Source organism: Hipposideros armiger, unplaced genomic scaffold (genome assembly GCF_001890085.2).
Source record: "Hipposideros armiger isolate ML-2016 unplaced genomic scaffold, ASM189008v1 scaffold_1069, whole genome shotgun sequence".
Lineage (NCBI taxonomy): Eukaryota > Metazoa > Chordata > Mammalia > Chiroptera > Hipposideridae > Hipposideros > Hipposideros armiger.
Genome location: NW_017732419.1, coordinates 33,562 through 56,641, shown reverse-complemented (window position 1 = coordinate 56,641; position 23,080 = coordinate 33,562). Strand labels below are relative to the sequence as shown.

The window sequence follows — 23,080 nt, the reverse complement described above, 5'->3', positions numbered from 1 at the left end:
AGCGTAGAATAGCGCCAAGACCCAAGAAAAACTTACATGGTAACTTACATGGCGGTGGGGATAAGCCATTTCGATTTAAAGTGCCCCCCATTAACACAAAGTTCATCTCCTCAGCTGAACACTGAAAGACTTCAACATATCTGTCCTTCATGGTTTTTTTATGACACTTCTGTGCAGCCATAAATGCTCTGTCCGCAGACTTCATCTGGATAAAGGCATCTCCTGATGGGCGGCCCTGAGTGTGTGGGGAAGAATAAAAACAAAAGGAGACTGTCTCCTTCAACATGGAAACGGTTGCTTTCAAGACAAGCAGTGACAATCACCCATACTACAGACATTTTAGCCACAAAGTCTGGGTGACAGTGTGATCTACTGATCTCTGACTTGAATTTCATCATCTAATCACCAGAATGGCTCACAAAACCTTGAAGAAACAGTCTTGAGAGCTCATAGCTGAAAGGGATCCTTTTTGGTTTCTATTAATTAATATTAGATTTATGAGGTTTTGAAAGTGTCTCATGACTATAGTTTCACAGTCTAGTATTGTATATTGAGTTTTGACCTTCTGAAAAACCGATCAAATCTTATTCCATTGAGAAAAGCTAGTAAAAGAACCAATATTAGAGCTTTATGTATCCTCCTATGGGAAACTGAACAACCCAGTGTGCTCTTTTGGCTCTCAGTTCTGTCACTGACCTGCAACATCCCTCTTCCCTGTAGTCTAGATCGGAATGTGGCTTGGGGATGGGGAAGGGGAACAAGGAATTGGCAGTTGAGAAGCACAGTGAAAGTTCGTGAAAGCTGTGTCATCAGCCTTTCATGAGAGCCCTTCTCTCACCTCGGCCATGCACCTCCATCTTCGACCTTGGCCAACGTGTTTATAGATATTTGTGCTATTACTAATAGCTTACTAAAAATCCCCTATTTCAAACCAAGCTGGTAAATTTCTGTTCCACAGAAAAAGAATGCCTTAGTTTTATTTGATATGGACATTTTATGGGGGAGAAAAAGACACAACTAGCTTATAAAACTTCTTCCTTATTTATGGGTTTCTTTAAAAGTCTCTAAGGGACTATTTAGTGAAAATTTTTACCATGCAAGTTACCATACGAGTTACCATACCAGGAAATTAGGGACACCAGGGAAACCCAGTCCAAGATGGAAACCTAACATCTTTGAGGCAGCTAAGAGCTTGTTCATCATCTAAGAAGCATTTCTCCCAAGTGCAATCACAATAGGTCATGTGGGTCAATTATAGGTAAATCTGTCTACTGTTGTTAAAGAGTAATAGCTCCTAGGTTATTAGAAATGGTGACTCAGAGAAACCAAACAAATCCCTGGTGATGCTGAGTTGTGGGGAATTTTATTCAAAAGGACTCCCACCAGTGAGGCATGTTAAAAGGATACCTAGTCAGATAAAAAGTCGCATAGCTTAATATTGAGAGTTAGAATGAGCATGTGCTGGTGTGGAAAACCAAGCAGGAGCTCAGGATGTTTTCTGATTGCTTATACCCAGTGACATGCACTTTCTAGTAAGATTATGGTTATGAATGTGACCAAATCTCCATGTGAAAAGAGAAAGTGGAATATGAGCAGTTTAGAAAAACACTGGTTATTTCCAATACAAAACTATATTCAACTCATCATTCATCAGAAAACATCTCATTTTCAAAAATTAATACAACTTTGTTTTTAACAGAGTTCCAAAATTTTAATTAGTTCCAAAATTCAAAATAAATTTTTAGAATTCTGTCATGCTTAAAATAGCACAAAATGCTGGCAAATTGTCCAGCAACTAATATTAATTTTATTTAACCAAAAATCAAGGCACACCCAGCCCAGGAACTACTTTTAATATACTTGCATACTGTGAGAATCTGATAAATTTTTTTTTTTTTATTGGGGAACAGCCATGGTCATTGGTTACACATTGCTTTCATGCTACAATGGCATAATTGACTCTTTTTTAGGGAGGGCACAACTCACAGTTGCCATTGTGGGGACTGAACCAGCAACCTTGGTGTTATTAGCATCATGCTCTAACTAACTGAGCTAATAGGTCACCCCTGATTAGATTTTGATAGAGGCTTCTATCGAACAATTAATACATTTGCATGCCTGTTATGATCACATACTATTCTATGCAGATACTTGTATACTATGCAGATACAAGTACTTATTGAGTTTGCATTCTACTAAATGTAATTTGGTATCTAACATATATATAAAATAAGCTGTTTCTAAGCAGTCTATGGATACAAAAAATACTCTTGAACATAGATAAGCTCATTGGTTTATATATTATCTATAATTGCTCTCACATTATGACAGCCGAGTTCAGTAGTAGCAACAGTAAAATGTTGTATTAGATTGATAATGTACTACGATGTTATTAATTTGACAGATACATATGATGACAGAATCAGAACAGAATTTGAATTACCATACCAATCAGCATTCTTTCTGAAGTTCATCTTAAAGGCCTCTTGCATTTATAGTTAAATCTTTCCTTCAAGGCTTACTATACAACTGATGAACATTTGTATTTTTTTATTGGAAGAGTCTTTGATAATAAGAATAAGCAAATAGGTTTTCCAGTAAGCAATTTTCTTACCTGGTGATTCAATACCATGTGAACTCCATGAGTTCGAATATCTGTGGAAAACTCCCCCAAAAAGTCTAGGATGTCCTCAATTGTGGCCGCATAGGGAAGACCTCGAAGGCGTATACAGTCTCTAACATTTGTAGGGGGTACAAATTGCTGAGGTAGTACTGGAATAATGGGAGGGGTTGGAAGTGGAATGAGGGGGGCCGAGGAGAATCGATTCAGCACCTGTACTCAAAGCAAAACAGAAGTGATTTAGAGCCTTGCTACTTCAATGCTATCTGCAGACCAGCACTGGCTTTACTGGGGAGCCTGATAGAAATGCATAGTCTCAGCTCCATGCCAGACCTAGTAATTATAAATTTGCATTTTAACAAGATCTCCAGGTGACTCATAAGCATATTAAAATTTGAGAAGCACTATAGAGAAAGAGATTCATGCTTTTCAGCTGGAAAAGCAGGAAACTCACTTTGTCAAGTGCATGATGAGGCACATACCACACCCAACACAATGCGCTTAGATTAAGGATTTATCTACTGGACAAATGCATCACTCTCTGCCTTGAGATAAATATCCTTAAAGTATGTCACTTTCATAAAAATATGGAATTGGTAATTGTGAACTATTATAGCAATCTATTAGGTTTCATTTCACTAAGTACAATGCTCCCCTTAATATTGTCTTCACATTTGACCTCCAAACTCAAAAAACAGAAAGAAAATAAATGGAACCACAGGTAAAACAATAACTCTGGATTATATTAAAATATAATGTCACATTTATAATAATGTATAAAGCAAAAGATAAAATGGCTGAATAATGTAAAAATGAAAAAAATCATTTAGTGACCATAAAAATAATCACTCAGTTTCCATGGGAACTTTAGACACTAGAGCAAGACAGAGGATCTTGACTGTATTTTAAAAAATGGAATTTAACTATCTTGAGAATGAATGATGGCAGGTACATTTTGGAGAAAAACCTGCTACCGGGTAAAACTCATATTACGAAGTTCTTGCCTATTTCTGTCTTAGTTTAGAACAAGCCTACTAGTTGATAATAATAGAAGATCCTTGTGCAAACGCCATGTGTGGCATCCCCAGGTTTTCGGAACAATTCACCATTGCAGCCTTTATCATCAGAAAACTGAAAATGTAGAACTGATGAATTCCCAAAAATTTGCCCTAATTTCCCTGTCCAGTTTATTCTTTGATCAAAAATCAAAGAATAAACACAGCCAAAGAAATTTTCCGACAAAGAGACAACAAGATGTTTTAAAATTATACAAACAATCCAGACACAGCACAAACATTTGGGGAAGAACACAAATAGAAAATGAATGTGGTTATATACAAACTTGACAGGAAATGGTCTAGTACCTACTGGACCTCCCAAACAGGAGGTGAGCAAATACTTATTGAATGGAATGATTATTAGTAATGAAGGCAGTGCAGAGCCTATGACCACTTCAACACTTATTGGATAAGTCATTAGGGATGGGGGGCTACAGAGCAAGCTCACCCACACTCAAAACCACTCCAAGGCAGCATTCTCTATATACAAACCAATCAATATAAAAGGTAGCCAAGTCCATTCTAGGCCATGGTTTCCATGAAACTGTTCTTTCAATTTAAAAATCTACAATAAAAAATTAAATTTTTTCCCTCTAGTTTGGAAAGGGTGTATGTAATGTTTGAAGCCCTAAGCATGTTTAGCATATTTTAGAGATTCCAAATTTATGATATTCATTTTCAACAATTGTTTACAGAATTGTTTAAATTACAAGTATGTTCATAGTTTAAGGCTTAAGAGCACCAGTACATAGGAACACAGAACTTAGAATTTCATATTATTCTAGATATAAAAATCAATTTGGTATCCTAGCAGGAGAAAGTTTCTATTTAACTTTGGACAGTTATTTTAAATCACAATATACAATGGGCTTTGCAGAAGCTACACAAAATCACAGAAATAATAATAGTCAGTGTCTTAACTGCTTGCAAAAAAGCCCAATCATTAAAATGACTATGTTCTACTATGGGGCCCAAGTAGAATAAGTTGAAAGAGCCATGTGAAGCAGTCTACATGATCTCAGTTACCAAGGAAATACTAACTGACCCTTGAAGAGAAATAGTCAGATGGTAAGTCAAGAAGAAATGACAAAAGGCTTGAGACCCTACAGGTAGTTTCATGCCTAGATCTTAGAATGTTTTCAGGAACTGATTATCCCATTTGTGCCTCAAAAACAACTCAATTCTGAAAGCAGTAAGACAAAAGGGCACTTTACACTGTCACCTGCAGTTTGGAATTGATCAACCCTATTGGGAAACAAATATGGCAAGATATTAAAATTAAAAAACTTAACAGCACACGCCCTATATTCAGTTCTACAGAAAGCAATCAGAAATTGAGAGGGTTTTTTTTATAAGCATATCTATCTAGAAATTCCTTTAGGAAAAAACCAACCCAAGTGTACAATAGAATTTCTAAATAAATTATGTACCTCTATGAGACATAATATTAACTTAAAGATGAAAATTTTTGGACATGAGTAAGCTTTCAAGGTAGGTAGTTTTAAAAAAGTACAAAAGTATATCTACAGCAGTATTCCAGTTACATAAAATCACATGGTGGGCTGGCCAAGTGGCTCAGTTGGTTAAGAGCTTGCTCAAGAGTGTGAGCTCTGAGCAACAGTGATTCGAGTCCTGGCCTGAGCTGAGCAGCCGCTGAGCTGCCAACAGGTGGCAGGATGGCTCAGCTTATAAAAAAACCCAAAAAAACACATGGTATTTTTTTCTGTGTGTATATAAGGTAACAGTAGCTATCTTTTGCTTACAGAATAAGATTTTTTTCAGGCACTCAGACACTTTCTATATTTTCCAAATTTTATTTTAATAATGAATAATGTAGGACTGTTTTTAGAACTAAAGAATAGAAATAATGCAAAACCACCAACATACTCTTAAAAACTAACCTGCTGCACTTCAGCTGCTGTGCTCCTGAAGAGTTCAATGTATCTTTTACCCAACAAGTCCTTATGCTTCCTCAATGCATTCTGCGCATACTCCTCACAAGCAAAGAGGACAAAAGCATCCCCTGTTGGCCTACCATCTGGGTAGGTAACAAAGAGGATGCCTTCCTTCCCCCCGGTGATGGGGCAATGCTGTCCAAAGAAGGCCACCACTTCATCAGCTGTGGCTGTAAACGGGAGCCCCCGCATTCGGATAATGACTTGATTTTCCTTGGAGAGAAATTGGGCTACCTCATTGGATGTACCTGGGGAACACAAATATCAAGCACGGGGAGAGATGGTTAAGACATCAACTTTACCAAATTTAAAACGGTAATATTTTTGGCAATGTCTTGAATTTGTAATTAAGACGCATATTCCTAAATGAATTCATAACATCCCAGGAATCAGAATTCTCTTCCCATAGATTTGAAACTTTCCCCCTACCATTTCCATAAAACACCTCTTAATTAGGAAGGCAGCCAGATAATTAAATCACGGACAACCACCATATTCTTCTCATGGAGAGGCAATTAATCATCATGGTGGTTAAAGGCACAGGTCCTAGAGCTAAAGTGCTTGGGTCCAATCCTGGCTTTACCACTCACTAGGGTTTGACGTCTGTCAAGTTTAGCCTCTGTACCTTAGTTTCCTCATCTGTAAAATAAGGGTAAAATGACCTACCTCATAAACTGAGAATAAGTTATGTATAAAGCACTTCAGTGACTTTTGTTATTATTTTCCTGATTACTTCTTATTAAGAAAGATTTGAACACACTCAAGCGAAGAAAATAATTATAATGAATACACTTGGCAGCTAGTTTCAACATTTATCAACATTCTGCTTAACACAAAGCATTTTGTACAATACTGTCATGTAGCAAATACTCAAACGTACATTGTTCGAGCTCATACACTAGTAACACTTTCCCTTAATCATATTGCCCACATACCATGAAATCCCAGGCATTAACTTGAACATTAATTAACTTTGCCATCTGCAATTTACAGTGTTATATACACCATGGAACCTCAGGACAATAGCAACTTCAAATATACTTTGTCCCCAACCAATATCAAACATTACTTTGGAAACACTATTAAATGCGAAGCTCTAAATTTGGACGCCTTGATTTATCTCAAGAAGTAAGTGCCAGACAGAACTATACCAGCAAATAGTATAAACAGGATACTGTAACTATAAGTTATACAGGTGCAAAGATTTTTATCAGGGCTGTATAATTCAGGGATACAAATGGTCTCTGTATTTAAGTCAAAGTCACCTTTGTATATTTTGGCAATAGGTGTCAAAGCCTCTTAAAAGATTCACCCATGTTCTAAGATTCAGTTATCCTACTGTTAGACATTTATCCTAATGGGTGGCACATGGAGAGATACAAAAATATCCACTGAAACAGAGTGAAGAGTTAGAAGTAAGCTCTAATTGCCCAACAGGGATGTTTAATACAAATTGATGGTACATATATTACTGCAATTAACATTTAAGAAAATTGACTAAATAGGAAAACATTCATAATATACGAAAAGGAGAAAGGAAGTTATAACGCAACATGAGCCGAGCAGTAGAAACTTACAAAATAGTTACATGTACAGAAAAAAATCTGTTGGACAAATAGTTAAAATTTTTTATGCATCCGTTATTTTTAGGTTTTAAAGTTATGAATCACTGAAGAATTGGATAAAAACTATCTGTTCCTGCTTCTTTCTGACCATATGCAGTAGCAAAGAATACATATCCTAAAATACTAGAAGCCAGAAAGCTACCATGTTCCTGGTCACTGATGAATTAAGAAGTTTAGAGAAACACTAGAAGCAGATATGCAACAATTCCAAGTATTCTGGTGTGGCTGTTTGAGAGTAGTTTACAGACTATTTAATTTCTTTCAAGAACTATACTTCCCCTTTGTACATGACTTTATATGACCCTTTTACTTTATATAGTACTATTTTTAATGGCTCCTTAACTACAACTGTAGTTAAGCCTTAGGGCAAAATGTTACACATTACATTTACTGATACTATTGGACATTTCTTCCTCCTATTTTAAAAAAAGTCAATTCCTATGTTTCACTGGGAAATAAACAACATTCATGACCTATTTATCTACTCTTGGTATATAAGTAAAATTTGAGATTCTTATTATAGCCACATTTTATAAAAGGCACTCAACTCACCACCAGCAATTTTAAGAAAATCTTCACCCGTTGCTTTGTAAACCTAAGAAAAGAAAGGGAAATTAAATACAGTTTCTGGGCCTTCGAATGTTCATACTCAAGATTGTGAGGACATACCTCAATGTACCGGGTCCCCATGTGATGCTTGTGCCTCTGTAGTGCTAGATCTCTGTGCTCCTCACTTACAAACCTAACCAGAGCCTCTCCATTCCTTCGACCCTGTGCATTCAGACAAAGTGCTGCACCTCCCCTTTGAAAGAACAAAACACATTGCAGTAAGGGAAAAAAATACAGTCAGGAAAAAAATGATAGGAAACCCATTACCCCTTTGGGGTTCTTAAGTAAAACAGAGTTTATAGCAAACCAACTTGGCAATATTGAGTCCTTTGAAGAATCTTGCAATATCTTGATCCGAAGACTGCCATGGTAAACCTCGTGCCCTGACTACCGTGTTGTCATCAATAAGTTCCATCTTGCTGCTGTGGATCAAGCAAATACTTCAGGTTGCATGATTAATGCTAGTGAGTCTGACCTATAAGACAACTTGCCTATTTACACATGAGGTATTTTTTTATTTGGAGTTCAGACAGATTTGTAATACTGCCTGATTTACTTTGCAACCTCAAAAATTATCTAGGCACAGTTCAAAGTTTTCTTTAGGTGGTTCACCATAGAAAGACAACTGGCTATGCAGGTCCAACGCAGCTAGCTCATCCAGCAAGCCATCTATCATCTGAGTTGCTGCTTGCTTGCCATAAACTCAGAAGGATCCAGGATCAACTCACAGGAAACAGGCTTCTCCCAATACCCTGATGCCTGTTAAGTTCCTAGAACCAGGAAGGATAGGTTTAAATTCATTCTCAGAACTGGCCAATACACCAGTGGGCTTTAAACCCAGTCTGACAGCAAAATTTAAGAACTGCATAAAGGTGGCAATTAACCCACATCAGGAATGTGTGCACGCAGTCACAAGTCTGCCATTAAAATATCTCCTCTATCAAACAGGGGAGCCATCAGAGAGTGTTTATGGAAATGCTTGGGTGTGCCCACACCTTAATGAGTCATTTGCAAATCACCTATGATATATTTTGACACCTTTTGATGTTCTATTCCTCCCATAGTCACATTTTCAGTACTCCTAGGACATTTTCCTAATGAGTCATTTTCTCCACAACTAAACAGGCCTCAAAGTCTCTGTGGGCAAAAATCTCAGTAGCTTCTGTTCACGTCAGGAACCAGGCAATCTCACGCAATTCATTAGTGATTTACAAACTTTAAAAGGTCTACCTGTGATCACAAACAGAGATACCACCATTTCATACTTCTCCCCAGTTATTTCCTTTGCTTTAAAGTAGAAGCTGATAGAACATACTGAAAATTATCTCAGTAAAGATTTTGTGAACAATTTTAAAGCCTATTTTTCCTTTGGAAGTTTTCTAGTGAGAGGATGGATAGTTTAGAGGCTAAAATAAGAATCACAGACAAAACCATATGATTTCCAAAGGTAATAGTAACTAAGGATGCAAATATTTCATTAAATGTTAATCCCAACATCCAAGCATACTTTAAGATATAACATTCTTTTATAAATGACCTAATATTAAAAAATGGATACCCAAAAGGTTTAGTAAAGTTACTAATAATAAGGGGGTAGGGGTTAAACATCAGCATATGAACAAAGACAAAAATCAAAGGTTCAAATGGAATAGTACTCAAGTACTTACCAAGTTCCACTTTCAAATTTGTAATTTACTCTCTCTGGATCTGAAAACCTGTGATCTAAAAATGAGATCATACAAGTCATTTTAGCTATTAGGGAGACAAAGCCGTGGAATGAATTCAAAAGCACAGGTGAGGGAAAGAAGGTGGAATCAAACTATAGGTCTGCATTGTTACAACAGTGATACTTACTATAAGGCTCTGAAATCATTGCTAAAATTATATTCCCCATATCTTCAACTTGAGAGGCTCCATACCGGGAGACTGAACTATTTTTCTCAAAATTTAAACCTGGGAGATTAAGTCAAGGAAACATTTTGGGGAAGTAAAATGGGGTTGCTTCTAACCCTAAATTAAACTCATACAGAGCTAAGAAGCCAAGTAAAATGTATCTACACGGACAATTCTTTAAAATTTCAGAAATAGCTTCTTCACATCAATCTGGACTTCACCCACACTTCCTGAAATCTCTGTTCTTTTTGGGTAAAATGACCAAATCAATCCTGTCTTGGGGTACTACTATAGCAGTAATAAAATTTCTGTTGATTAAGTAGTATCAAATGAATGAATATTGAGGCTTTCATGTCAAACCATGAAGTATACAACAAAGTTAATAGAATCCTTCATCCTATATATCTGAACAGCATACACAAGGAAATGACTACACTGACTTAAAGATATAATCATGTCAGTCAAGACCATAAGGTATTAAATGACTTTTTTAAGTTTAATGTTGGAAACAGATACCTCAGATTACTCATGACACCATTTCTGTGATGCCACTTTTACTCAGAACTTCCCATCTAAATTTTTAGAGCCCCACAGTATAGCCATCTTGGATGGCAGCAAATACCCTTTGAGAGTCAATTTGTGAGAAATAGTTTAAGCACTCAGAGCCACCACTGGCCGATGATATCTTTATCAAGTGAGCACATTGTTTGGGTAAACCAGGAAACATGGCTTTCAAGAAATACATGGCTCAAATTGGGTTTCAGGGTGAAACCCAGAAGAGATTTCTATCAAGCTTTATGAATTTGCAGTCTCTCTAAAATAAGCATGTATCTTTGTCAAAATAGTAACCTTAGGAAGCTAATGGCCATCAAAGTGTTTAATTTCTTTATGTTTCAATGCTAGTCACACTCTGTATTATATATAAATTTGCATTAATTTTATAATGTAGTATAATGTATATATAACAGATAATACTATGGGACTCTTACCTTTTCTTGAGTTTAAAATGAAAACATTGACCAACAGGCACATGAAAAAATGTTCAACATCACTAATTATCAGGGAAATGGAAATCAAAACCACAATGAAATACTACCGTGTTTCCCCGAAAATAAGACCTAACCAGAAAAAAAGCCCTAGCATTTTTCAGGATGCTTGTAATATAAGCCCTACCCTAAACATAAGCCCCAGTTAAGATCGTCAGCCAGACATGACTGCTTGAATAAATGTAGATTTTTGTACATGAATAAATGTAGACTGTTGGAGCAAAAATTAATATAAGGCCCGGTCTTGTTTTCGGGGAAACACAGTACCTCACACCTGTCAGAATGTTTATTATCAAAAAGGCAACAAATTAACAAGTGTTGGAGGATATGGAGAAAAGGGAATATAAACTGGTCCAGCTACTATGTAAAACAGTATGGAGATTCCTAAAAAAATTAGGAGAACTATCATATAACCCAGCTATTCCACTTCTGGGTATTTATTCGAAGAATACAAAGACACTAAATTGAAAAGACACACATGCACCTCTCTATGTTCATTTCAGCAATACTGGTAATAGCCAAGATATGGAAGCAACCTAGGTGTCCATCAACAGATGAACATATAGATGTGGTACGTATATACAATGGAATACTACACAGCCATAACAAAGGAAACCTTGCCATTTGCAACATGGAGGGAACTTGAGGGTATTATGCTAAGTCAAATAAGTCTGACGAAGACAGACAAATACCATATGGTTACACTCATATGTGGAATCTAACAAAAAAACAAACAAACAAAAAACAGACTCATTCAGAGAACAGACTGGTGATTACTACAGGGGAAGGAGGACGGGGGGAGGGTAAAGGGGATCAGTTGCATAATGATAGATAATAACTAGACCTACAGTGGTCAACACTATGTAATATGTACAAATATTGAATTATAATGCTGTAAACTGAAATAAATATAGTCTTGTTATACTAATTTTACAATTAAAAAATTAATTTAAAAAATAAAATGAAGATGCTATCTGCGCGGTGGTTATTAGAATGTTTGCCTTATTTTACAGTTTCCTGATTGGTATTTTATAATAAAGACAAAAAATGAAGACAGATATTAAGAAAAAGTTTATTTTGGGGGCAACCAGGTGGCTCAGTTGGTTAGATCACGTGCTCTGAACAACAAGGTTGCTGGTTTGATCCCCACATGGGCCAGTGTGCTGTGCCCTCCACAACTAGATTGAAGACAACCATTTGAGCTGAGCTGCCAGTGGGTGGTCGAATGGCTCAGTTGATTAGAGCACCTGCTCTTAACAACAAGGTTGCCAGTTTGATTCCCCCAAGAGGTGGTGGCCACCTCCCTCCCCCACCAACTAGAGTAAAAATGGCAACTAGATTTGGAGCTGAGCTGCGCCCTCCACAACTTGATGGAGAACAACGACTTGACTTGGAGCTGATGGGTGCTGTAAAAAAACACACTGTTCCCCAATAAAGCAAAAAAAAAAAAAGTTCATTTTATCTCAAATAAAAGGGAGATACAATGTTAAAACAATTCAGAGCTCCCACCCAAGAATTATAGCCAAGCTTCTGAAGAGTTAATTCAATGAGTAATAGCCTTTTCCATTCTCAATTCAAAATCCCTTTCTATTTCATCCACTAGCCTGCTCTTTCCTTCCTCCAGTGGAGATCTTGTATCCCTTTCCCAAAATGCTAGGCAAATTCATTTTTGTGTTGTCCCCTACATGTCTCTGCAGTTAAATATACCACATATAGAAATGCAGCCATGTTTCTTGGCAAACTACTTAACCCCACAAAATTTCAGCTTATCTGTAAAGCCCAAACTGTGATCATCTTTACTTTACTGGATTTTTTTGTAAAGATTATATCAGATAAAACAAGTCCCAGTCACAAAGCAGCCATTTAATAAGTGATGTCCTTCCCCTTCTTCCTAGAACCTTCAGGTGACTAAATTTCATAATCTATGGTAATCATACTTTTGAGGGTCACATTTATGACTAAAAAAATCTGAATTTACCAGATGCCAATTTATATACCTTAGGACAATCAAGCTAAAATGGTAATTTTTGTATTTTATACACACAACACACACAACACACACACACACACACACACACACACGCACGCACGCACGCACGCAATCACACCCTTTATATCATCTAGTGATGAAATAAATATGCTGCCTACTGAAGGATTTGAAAATCAATCCCAGGAGATATTCAAGCAACAGAGCAATGACCACCTTTAAAATGGTCGCCTCTGGATGGCTGTACTATCACGTATTTATTAGTTCAATGCCACTTTTAAAGAATATTACAGGACAGAAAACCAGAGCCAAAGGATAAAGATGCCTTGGGGAAACAACTGTTCTAAAATTTCTGTGGAGGAGCCAGGGATGGGGGGGAAGAGTACTTTAAGGATCCTGAAAGAACTAAGATTAGCTATGACTAGCCATATTTTATCATTATCATGCAAACTCTGACAGCAAATAACCATCCGAAATTCTGCACTTCTATTAACACTTTCAGCCTTGTTAGGAATAAAGAGAATGGAGTAAAGAGAAAAGTATCCAAGAAATGGAAACCAATTCCACTGGATAGGTTTCTCAGCCTTGGTAGTATTGGTATGTAGGGCAGATAATTCTTTGTTGGGGGGGGAGGGGGCGGCGGGCGGCGCAGTTTCCTGTATTCTATAGGATTTTTAGTAGCATGATGGCTTCTAAAGTTATGATGAAAAATGTCTCCAGACATTGCCAAATGTCCGCAGGTGGACAAAAACCACCCCAGGTTGAGAACCACTGGTGTAAGCTAACAGTTCCCAATAGCTTCGACTTCACCCTTATCATCTATCGAACTGTCAGAAAAAGTTCTACATGTAAGACACCATTACTAGACAGAGATTTTAAAGGAAACTGGCCAAACACCCTCTATTTCCTTGTATTTTCATAATAGCTCGGCAATTACCAAACAGATGAAGAAATTAGAATTTAGAGAAGTGCGTTAACTCACCCAGTCTCCCAGCTGGTAAGTAATGGAGCTGGAATTATTTATAATACAGCTCTGATTTGACTAAGTGCACATAATTCCCTGCACCAAGAAGCTTTTCCAAATGTGTATGTAAGACTCAACTGATAAGAGATAGGTCAAAACTAAAATCGTAAAGTATCCTGTCTGTGCAGACATAGATTTGCAGGGGAAAACTTATTTTACTGAATTCTACTTTTTAATTAAGAATATATTCTACAGGGCCAGCTGAGTGGCTCAGTTGGTTAGGAGCATGAGCTCTGAGCAACAAGCTCACCAGTTCGATTCCCACATGGGCTAGTGAGCTGCGCCTGAGCTGGGCTGCCGCTGAGCTGCCAACAGGAGGCAGGATGGCTCAGCTGATGAGAGCATGTGCTCCTCACAACAAGGTTGCCCATTAGAGTCCCACATGGAATGGTGGGCTATGCCCACCCACAACTAAGATTGAACATGGCACCTTGAGCTGAGCGGCTGCACCCCCCACAACTAGGATCGAAGGACAACAACTTGGCTATTCCCCTTCCCCAATTCCCCAACACTGTTCCCTTTCCCCAATAAAACCTTAAAAAAAAAAAGAATATATTCTAGATATTTGGCTAACATGGTTCCACATAACACGTCCCAACATGTTTCTCTTCCAGTTATTACACATCAAAAGGATCAGCAATTCTAAGCTCCTAACAACTTTTAAAAGTCACCCAACCTCCTGCATGTCCAAACCACCCCCATGTGTGTACATGTGTACACACACGCGCACACGCGCGCGTGCACAAGCAGGCCCTCTCTTTGGGAGGTTTGTGCAATTCATAATACTTACCAGAATTTCATATGAATAACAAATGAAAGGGAGAAAAAAATTTTTAGTGCCTATTCTTTCCCCTATCAATTTATAATTATATATTCAAGTACTTGCTGCACGTCTGATCTTGAGGAAAGGAAAGGTGACTCTGTGCCTCCTGATTTATGGCTCATCATGCAACTTACTTACTCATCCTGCCCTTGAGGCAGTCACAACAGCACCGACAAGCTTAGCCAGCTTTATAAATGAGAAATGCCACAAGGAAATGAGAGTCAAGCCAAACATGGTGGGAACAAAACTAACATTTCAGGCTACATTGAGCAAAGTGCTACATTTATACAGAGTTTTAAGTCCAGAGATTTTGCCTATATGTAAATAAGAGGAGTATTTTCTTTAGTGAAACAGAATTCAGGAATTAACCCACTTTTATTAGCTGAAGGTGGAATTCAGAGAGAGATTTTTACAAAGTTCATCAATATTAGCTAACCACTCAAAAAAAAAATTTTACCTTTTCCCACTGCCTGAAAATGGACACATTTTGTTTCAGAACATGCAATTTTCATTTGTAAATAATATCTTTTTTAAAAAAAGTTTTTAGTTAAAAAAAACACACATAAAATCACAAATACACTGTGGAACGATTATGTTTAAACTATATATAATTTAAATATATTATAATTGCATCCCAATTCAAAATTCCAATTCAAAGCCATTTTCCCTGCTACAGACCCCTAAAAAGTTTTATTTATAGTATAACACCGTTGCCTATATTACCAGACATTATATAATAAAATATCTATGCTAATGAACAAAGGAATAGCAAACATATAATATGGCAAGAGAAAAGTTGAATTAGTGCCCCAACAAAGAAATAAATTTTCCACAATTACGTGAAAGGAAGGGGAAGGACCAAGGGACAAATTACCTGTAAATGATTTGCATAATTTAAAAAGTAGATTCTGTAAATAATCAGCTATATTTTAAAGTGAGCTTTAAAAGAAGCAAATTAAGAATGCCTGTGTAAAAGAACATAACTAGGAGCCAAAGCAACAAAAAGGTTTTTATACCAGTAATAAATTCTGGGACAATAACCTAAAACTATAGTTTTAACTCTATTCCTCAGAAGCTTACCTTTCCAGAAGGAAAAACATGAGACCCATGCTAACGAATATTTCTTCAGGAGGCATTATTGTAATAAAGCACCATATGAAAGAGTGTCTAATAAAACGGACAAGTCAATTATACCCTAGAAGAAATAAGATGGAAGTAGGGGCTAACAAAAAAGATGAAAATTTTATTTAGAAAAACTCATTTATATAGGATAAATTAGGGTAGGGGAGACTCCATGATAACAAAACAAATCTTCTAAAGCCTTCTAAAACAAACAAAATTATCCTGGAATTCCCAAATAACATTTTAAAAGTTAATTATTTTATAATAAAATAAACCCCACAAAATTAACCTATCTCTGAGTGCTGGTGAAGAATATTCAATATACCTAGTCAATTATTACAGACTACAAACCAGACTATGCCAATTTGGCTCACATCATGTTGATGTGATGCCAAAGATAATTTCTTGCCCTTTCTAGCTATCAAGGTCAACTGCTATCCCAGCTTAACTATACACTTGGTAATATTTAAAATCCCTTTCATACATAGAAAGGTACCAAGGAGGATTCAGTACTTCCTTCCACTTTTTAAGCGAGGTAATGAAGCTTTGTGACTGCAAAGGCCCAGTTCAATTAATCAGAACAAACAAGTACATAAGAGCAGAAAGAGCAGAATGAACCATACTCATCCACAATATTTTACAAACAAAGAACTGAAAGTAACCTTTAAATTTACCTGTACTAACATGTAGCTGATGCTTTAAAAGGTTTATATCAAGTCTCACACAAAGTTAAAAAAAATTTAATTGTACAATAGTTTAAGGTCTTATGTCAACAAGGAAGTCCTTTTCAAAGTACCTGGCTGCTATTTTTCTTCATCTGAGACACCCAACAACCTGGTGATGTTTGACGTTTGGAGAATGTGCGGCAGGCCAGGCACTGGCTAAGTGGCTGCATATACAGTCTCGTTATTCCTTATAATTGTCATGCTCATTTTAAAATGGGGAAACTGAGGCTGAGAGGTGCAGTAAATTTGCCTCCAATAAGTCTGACTCCAGTGCTCATGTTCTTAACAATTCCACTGTGTATGAACATCTTTAATATATACATATATATTTAAAAAAACAAACCATTGTCACTTAGTAGCACATACACATACATACTCTTTACATCCATCAAGAAGTGGTGACAATACAAAAGATCAATGAAACCAAGTGCTGGTTTTTTTAAAAGATAAACAAAATCGACAAACCCTTATCGAGACTCACCAAGAAAAAAACAGAGAGGACCCAAATTAATAAAATCACAAATGAAAGACAAGTGACAACAGATACCACAGAAATACAGAAAATTTTAAGAAAATACTACGAGCAACTATATGCCAACAAGTTAAACAATCTGGAAGAAATGGATAATTTTCTAGAAGCATACAATCTTCCAAGTCTGAACAAAGAAAAAACCGAAACTCTGAACAGATGGATCACTACCAAAAAAATTGAATCAGTAACCACAAGTTTCCACCCACAAAAGTTCTGAAGCAGATGGCTTCACAGGTGAATTTTACAAAACATTCAAAAAAGAATACCTATTCTCCTCAAACTATTACAAGAAATACAGAAGGAGGGAAGGCTCCCAAGCACATTTTATGAGGCCACTATTACTCTGATCCTAAAATCAGACAAAGACATTACAAAAAAAGGGAACTACAGGCCGATATCCCTAATGAACATAGATGCACAAATCCTCAACAAAATACTAGCAAACCGGATTCATCAACACATTAAAAAGATTATACACCACAATCAAGTGGGATTCATTACTGGTATGCAAGGTTGGTTCAATAACCCCAAAACCAATTAACAAAATTTAAAAAAAGTCATATGATCATATAGATGCAGAAAAAGCATTTGACAAAATTCAGCAGCCATTTATGATAAAAGCTCTTAGCAGGGCCGGCCAAATGGTTCACTTGGTTAAAAGCTCACTCAAGAGTTTGAGCTCTGAGCAACAGCAGTTCGAATCCCAGCCCGAGCTGAGCAGCTGCTGAGCTGCAAACAGGTGGCAGGATGGTTCAGCTTAAAAAAAAAAAAAAAACTCTTAGCAAAGTGGGAATAGAGGGATCATATCTCAATGTAATAAAGGCCATATATGATAAGCCCACAGCAAACATTTTACTCAAGGGGGAAAGGCTAAAAGCTTTCCCCTTAAGATCAGGAACAAGACAAGGCTGCCCATTTTCACCACTTTTATTCAACGTAGTTCTGAAGTTCTAGCTACAGCAATCAGACAAGAAAATGAAATAAAAGGCATCCAAATTGGAAAGGAGAACGTAAAACTGTCATTATATGCAGATGACATGATATTATATAGAGAGAATCCCAAAGACTCCACCAAAAAACTATTAGAACCGATAAATGAATTCAGTAAAGTAGCACGATACAAAATTAACATTCAGAAATCAGTTGCATTTGTATACACCAATAATAAACTATCAGAAGAAGAAATCAAGAAGTCAACCCCATTTACAATTGCTTCAAGACCAATAAAATACCTAGGAATAAATTTAACAAAAGAAGTAAAACACCTGTACTCAGAAAATTATAAGACACTGAAGAGAGAAATCAAAGAAGATACAAATAAATGGAAATACATACTATGTTCATGAATAGGAAGAATTACTATAGTTAAAATGTCAATACTACCTAAGGCAATATATAGATTCAATGCAATTCCTATCAAACTACCAAGGACATTTTTCTGGCATATAGAACATATAATCCTAAAATTTATATGGAACCATAAAAGATCCCGAATAGCCACGGCAATCCTGAGAAATAAGAACAAAGTGGGACGTATCACGCTATCCAACATCAAATCATACTACAAGTCTACAGTAATCAAAACAGTATGGTACTGGCATAAAAATAGACACATAGATCAATGGAACAGAATACAGAGCCCAGAAATAAATAAATCCATATATGGTCATTTAATCTATGACAATGGAAGCAAGAATTTACATTGGAGTAAAGATAATCTATTTAATAAATGGTGCTGGGAAAATTGGACACGTGCAAAAAAATGAAAATGGACCACCTACTTACACCATATACGAGAACAAATTCAAAATGGATTAAAAACTTAAATGTAAGACCTGAAACCATAAAACTCATAGAAGAAAGAAAACATAAGGAGTAAATTTGCAGACATTAACCTCAGTAATATTTTTACTGAGATATCCCCTTGGGCAAGGGAAATAAAATAAAAAATAAACATATGGGATTACATCAAACTGAAAAGTTTTTTCACAGCAAAGGAAATCATCAATGAAACAAAAAGGCAGCCTACTGAATGGGAGAAATATTTGCCAACTATATGTCTGAAAAGAGGTTAATATCCAAAATTTATAAAACACTCCTTCAACTCAACACCAAAAATACAACAACCCAATTAAAAAATGGGCAGAGAATATAAAGAGACATTTTCTAAAGAGGACATACAATTGGCCAATAGGCTTATGAAAAAATGCTCAACCTCACTAATCATTAGAGAAATGCAAATAGGGCCGGCCGAGTGGCGCAATAGTTAAGAACTGGCTTGGTACGCCAGAGGGCCCTGGTTCGGATCCCACATATGAGGGCCAGTGACACTGCCCTCCACAGCTAAGATGCTGAACAACAGCTCAACCTGGATTGTCATGGGCTACTGTATGTAGCCAGCAGCCAGCATGAGCGGCCAGCAGCCGCAGTGAGCGGCCGTCCAGAAGCTGGCGATTGATCTGCCTCAACCGGGAAGAGCGCAGTGATGGTGCCAACTTGGGCCAGTGAAGCAACGTCCTCCTCAACTAGAGTGAAGAACAAAAACAACAGCAACTTGTCTGTTCCCTTTCCCCCAATTCCCCAGCACTGTTCCCATCCCTCCAATTCCCCAATAAAAATCTTAAAACAAAAAACAAAAAAACACACACAAAAAAAGAAATGCAAATAAAAACCACAATGAGATACCAACTCACTCCGGTCCGAATGATTATCATCAATAAATCAACAAAGAACAAGTGACGGTGAGGTTGTGAAGAAAAGGCAACCCTGGTGCACTGTTGGTGGGACTGCAGATTGGTGCAGCCATTATTGAAATCTGTATAGAGGTATCTCAAAAAAATTGAAAATGGAATTACCATATGACTCAGCAATTCCACTCTTAGGTATCTATCCAGAGAAACTTAAGATGCTAATTCAAAAATATATATATGCACCCCTGTGTTCACTGCAGTGCCACTTACACTAGGCAAGAATTGGAAACTGAAATGCCCATTGGTAGATGACTGGATTAAGAAGCTGTGGTACATTTATGTAATGGAGTATTACTCAGCTATAAAGAATGAAATCTTACCATTTGCAACAATATGGATTGACCTAGGAAACATTATGCTAAGTGAAATAAGTCAATCGGAGAAAGACAAATACCATATGATCTCACTTATACGTGGAATCTAAAGAACTGAATAAATGAGCAAAGTAAACAGATATAGTCTCAGGAATATAGAGGAAAAACTGATGGTTGCTAGATGGGAGGGGGGTGGGGATGAGGATGAAGGCGAGGGAATTAAACAGCATAAATTGGTAACTACAATATTGCCACAGGGATATGAAAGACAGTTCGAGGAATGTAATCAATAATGTTGTAAATATTTTGTAGTGTTTCAGATGGACACATGTCTTGTTAGGGAGACCACTTCATGGGTGGTGTAGAGGCTTGACCACTGCACTGTACACCTGAAGCTGACGTTGAATAATATTGTATGTCAACTATAATTTATATATATATATATATGTGTATATATGTATAGTCACGGAATGTGGAGTATAGTGTGGGAGGGAGTGGAGTCAGTGGAATTGTAATAGATATGTATGATATCGGGGGGGCTTTGCATTGGAGGACGGGGGTTGTCACTGTGTGAGGAGTGAAAAGTATAACTATTGCATTGTTTTGTACACCTGAAACTAATTTAAAAAAAAAGTGGTGAAGCACACACACAAAACACACAGGCACACAGAGGGTGACAAAAAAATGTATACACATTTTAAGAAAGGAAAAAACTATTAAAATTGTAATACTCAATATATACCAATAACAAAAGATGAATATAAGTAACGTTTAACTTCTGTAATTATAAGAGGTGCTCAAAGTGGTTATTAGCATCCAGACACTTTTGATTACGATGAACTACTGCTTGAGCAATGTTGACCTTCTTTTAAAGTGTGTATACATTTCTTTTGGCACCCCCGGTATATATATATAGAGAGAGACAGAGAGACAGACAGACAGACAGACAGACACAGACACGCAGACACACACACACACACACCCTCTGCTAACTCTTGGATGAGCAGGCAAATGTCATTTAGTGGGTGTTTTTTTAACACTGATAATGGAAAGCTGCGGTAGGTAAAATGGTATTTGCTAATAATGTCAAAAGGCATATACAGATGCAATACCCTACAAATGGATAGAAATTTTATAAAATTAACTTCCCTTTCCAGATGAGTAATTTATATGTGCTCAGAAAACACAGAATATAAATTTATAAGGGAGATAAACTATTTAAATGGCCAACCCCATCCTCAAATAATCTTTACACATTCTAAATTATTACCCCCTCATTAAATGAACTGGATTTTTGCACCAGACTCAGGATTAAATGCTGGTGCTTCTAACTAATGTATGACAAAACCTCTGAGCCTCAGTTTCCCTAGCTATAAAAAGGGGATAATACTGCCTCCACTGGGCTGTTGTAAGGTTAATAGGATATGTAGCAAGCACTCAATTGATAGTTCTCTTCTTTCACCTGTTCCCTTTACAAGGCCATACTTGAATAAAAATAAGTTCTTAGAAAAGGCTTGGCAGAATGAAGTAAACAAAATAGTAGAGGTGTTGATTAATGAGAATAAATCAGTTTGTGAATAACAAAGCTAACAAAAAATAGGTCAAGAAACCAGGAGAAAGTAATACCATCCAACATGAAAGGGGTAAAATAGGGTTGCTCTTAAAAATGGATAACTCATTAATACAAATAGTCCCATAATCGAAATGTCTGTTTGGCAGGAAACAAGTAGTGTTAATTTCCACAAGAGATCTAAAATAATTTCTTCCTCAAAACAACGACAAAAATCACAGGAGCTCCAATCCCTATCTTTACACCCTCACCACCTCACCTGATTAAGTAACAAGCTTACAATATGCCTCCACAGTTCACCTGTTAAATGAGATCCTCTTCAGCTGTGACTACATAATTGAAAAAGCAGGTAACAAAACTGCTACTGGAATAACTCAGAGAGGCCCAAAACTAACACCAGAAGTGGTTTTAGAACTAACACAAGGAGAAAAGAGGGAAATAAGTGCTAAAATAAGAACCAGAGCTGCATTCAAGAAATTCCTGAAACCTTTTCTTTTATCAAAACTATTGTACTTTTTTGTTTACATAGCACCTGATGGTTTACAAGGCTTTCATTTGGGAATACCTGAGATAAAAGTGAGGCTTAGAGAAGGCAAGCGACTTTCCCAGGAAAGCAAAGCTACATATTCTCAATTACCTATTCCTTTCCAAGGGTTGGCAAGAGCCTCTCTCCCTCCCCTGCTGGTTTACCTGGTGGAACAGGTAATCCCTCGGGAGCAAATGACTCTCCATCTACTTGGCAAAACCACCAAGGATGTGTAATGACCATCTTTATGTTTCCAAGTTCAGTGCCAATTCCATATTCGAAAGGGAAATGTTTAGTGGTCTGAAAGAACAGGATAACTTTTCAGTTCAGACACTGTAGAAATCCTTTGCATAGATAAGGACAAGTTGATAATCAAATTTGGTATAACTGCTTTTGACTTGAGGAATTTTCTTTAGTGGCCTAGTTAGGGAAATAATGATTCCTCTGATTAGGAGTCATAAAACAATTGATCACAGTAGCAAAGTAAAACAAAAACCACTGCTAGGAATGCTTAATAACATTTCTTACCTGTTAAATCGGAAAAAAATGCAAATAAAACATTAATAAAAATATTTAAGATTAAAATCCACTTTTTGATAGCCAAGAAAACTATAAATCTAAGACTCTTTCAATGGAAATCAAAAGAAACTAAGTTATAATTAAGCTATTTTTTAAGAAATATAAAATTCCCTAGTTTTTCAATGAATGCATTATTTAATGGCCATGAGCCTTCCTAAAATTTCATATGTGATGTGCCTGAAATGGAGCCCAACTTAGTTTTATTCACAATTCATCTATTTACTGTAGTCACATATTTCTGATTTTCATCTCCATGGCATTTGAAAAAGAACCACCAACAAATAGTTATAGAATTAGGATTAAAAAGAAATGACCAAAAAAA

At 36.6% G+C, this 23,080-nt stretch overlaps 1 protein-coding gene across 5 annotated transcripts in view; it reads right to left on the bottom strand.

Annotated features, from left to right (window-relative positions):
• The window catches only part of ESRP1 (epithelial splicing regulatory protein 1), a 64,776-nt gene that overhangs the window by 34,469 nt on the left and 7,227 nt on the right, over window positions 1-23,080 (bottom strand). For 3 of the 5 annotated variants that reach the window (XM_019632027.1, XM_019632025.1, XM_019632024.1), the window contains exons 5-12: window positions 9,722-9,820; window positions 9,535-9,589; window positions 8,179-8,289; window positions 7,928-8,060; window positions 7,811-7,853; window positions 5,580-5,881; window positions 2,615-2,833; window positions 37-235 (exon numbers count right to left, since the gene is read on the bottom strand). In XM_019632027.1, the coding sequence (XP_019487572.1) occupies window positions 37-235; window positions 2,615-2,833; window positions 5,580-5,881; window positions 7,811-7,853; window positions 7,928-8,060; window positions 8,179-8,289; window positions 9,535-9,589; window positions 9,722-9,820 (1,161 nt within the window). The remainder of the gene's footprint in view (window positions 1-36; window positions 236-2,614; window positions 2,834-5,579; window positions 5,882-7,810; window positions 7,854-7,927; window positions 8,061-8,178; window positions 8,290-9,534; window positions 9,590-9,721; window positions 9,821-23,080) is intronic. The other 2 variants (XM_019632023.1, XM_019632026.1) reach the window with 1 other exon arrangement.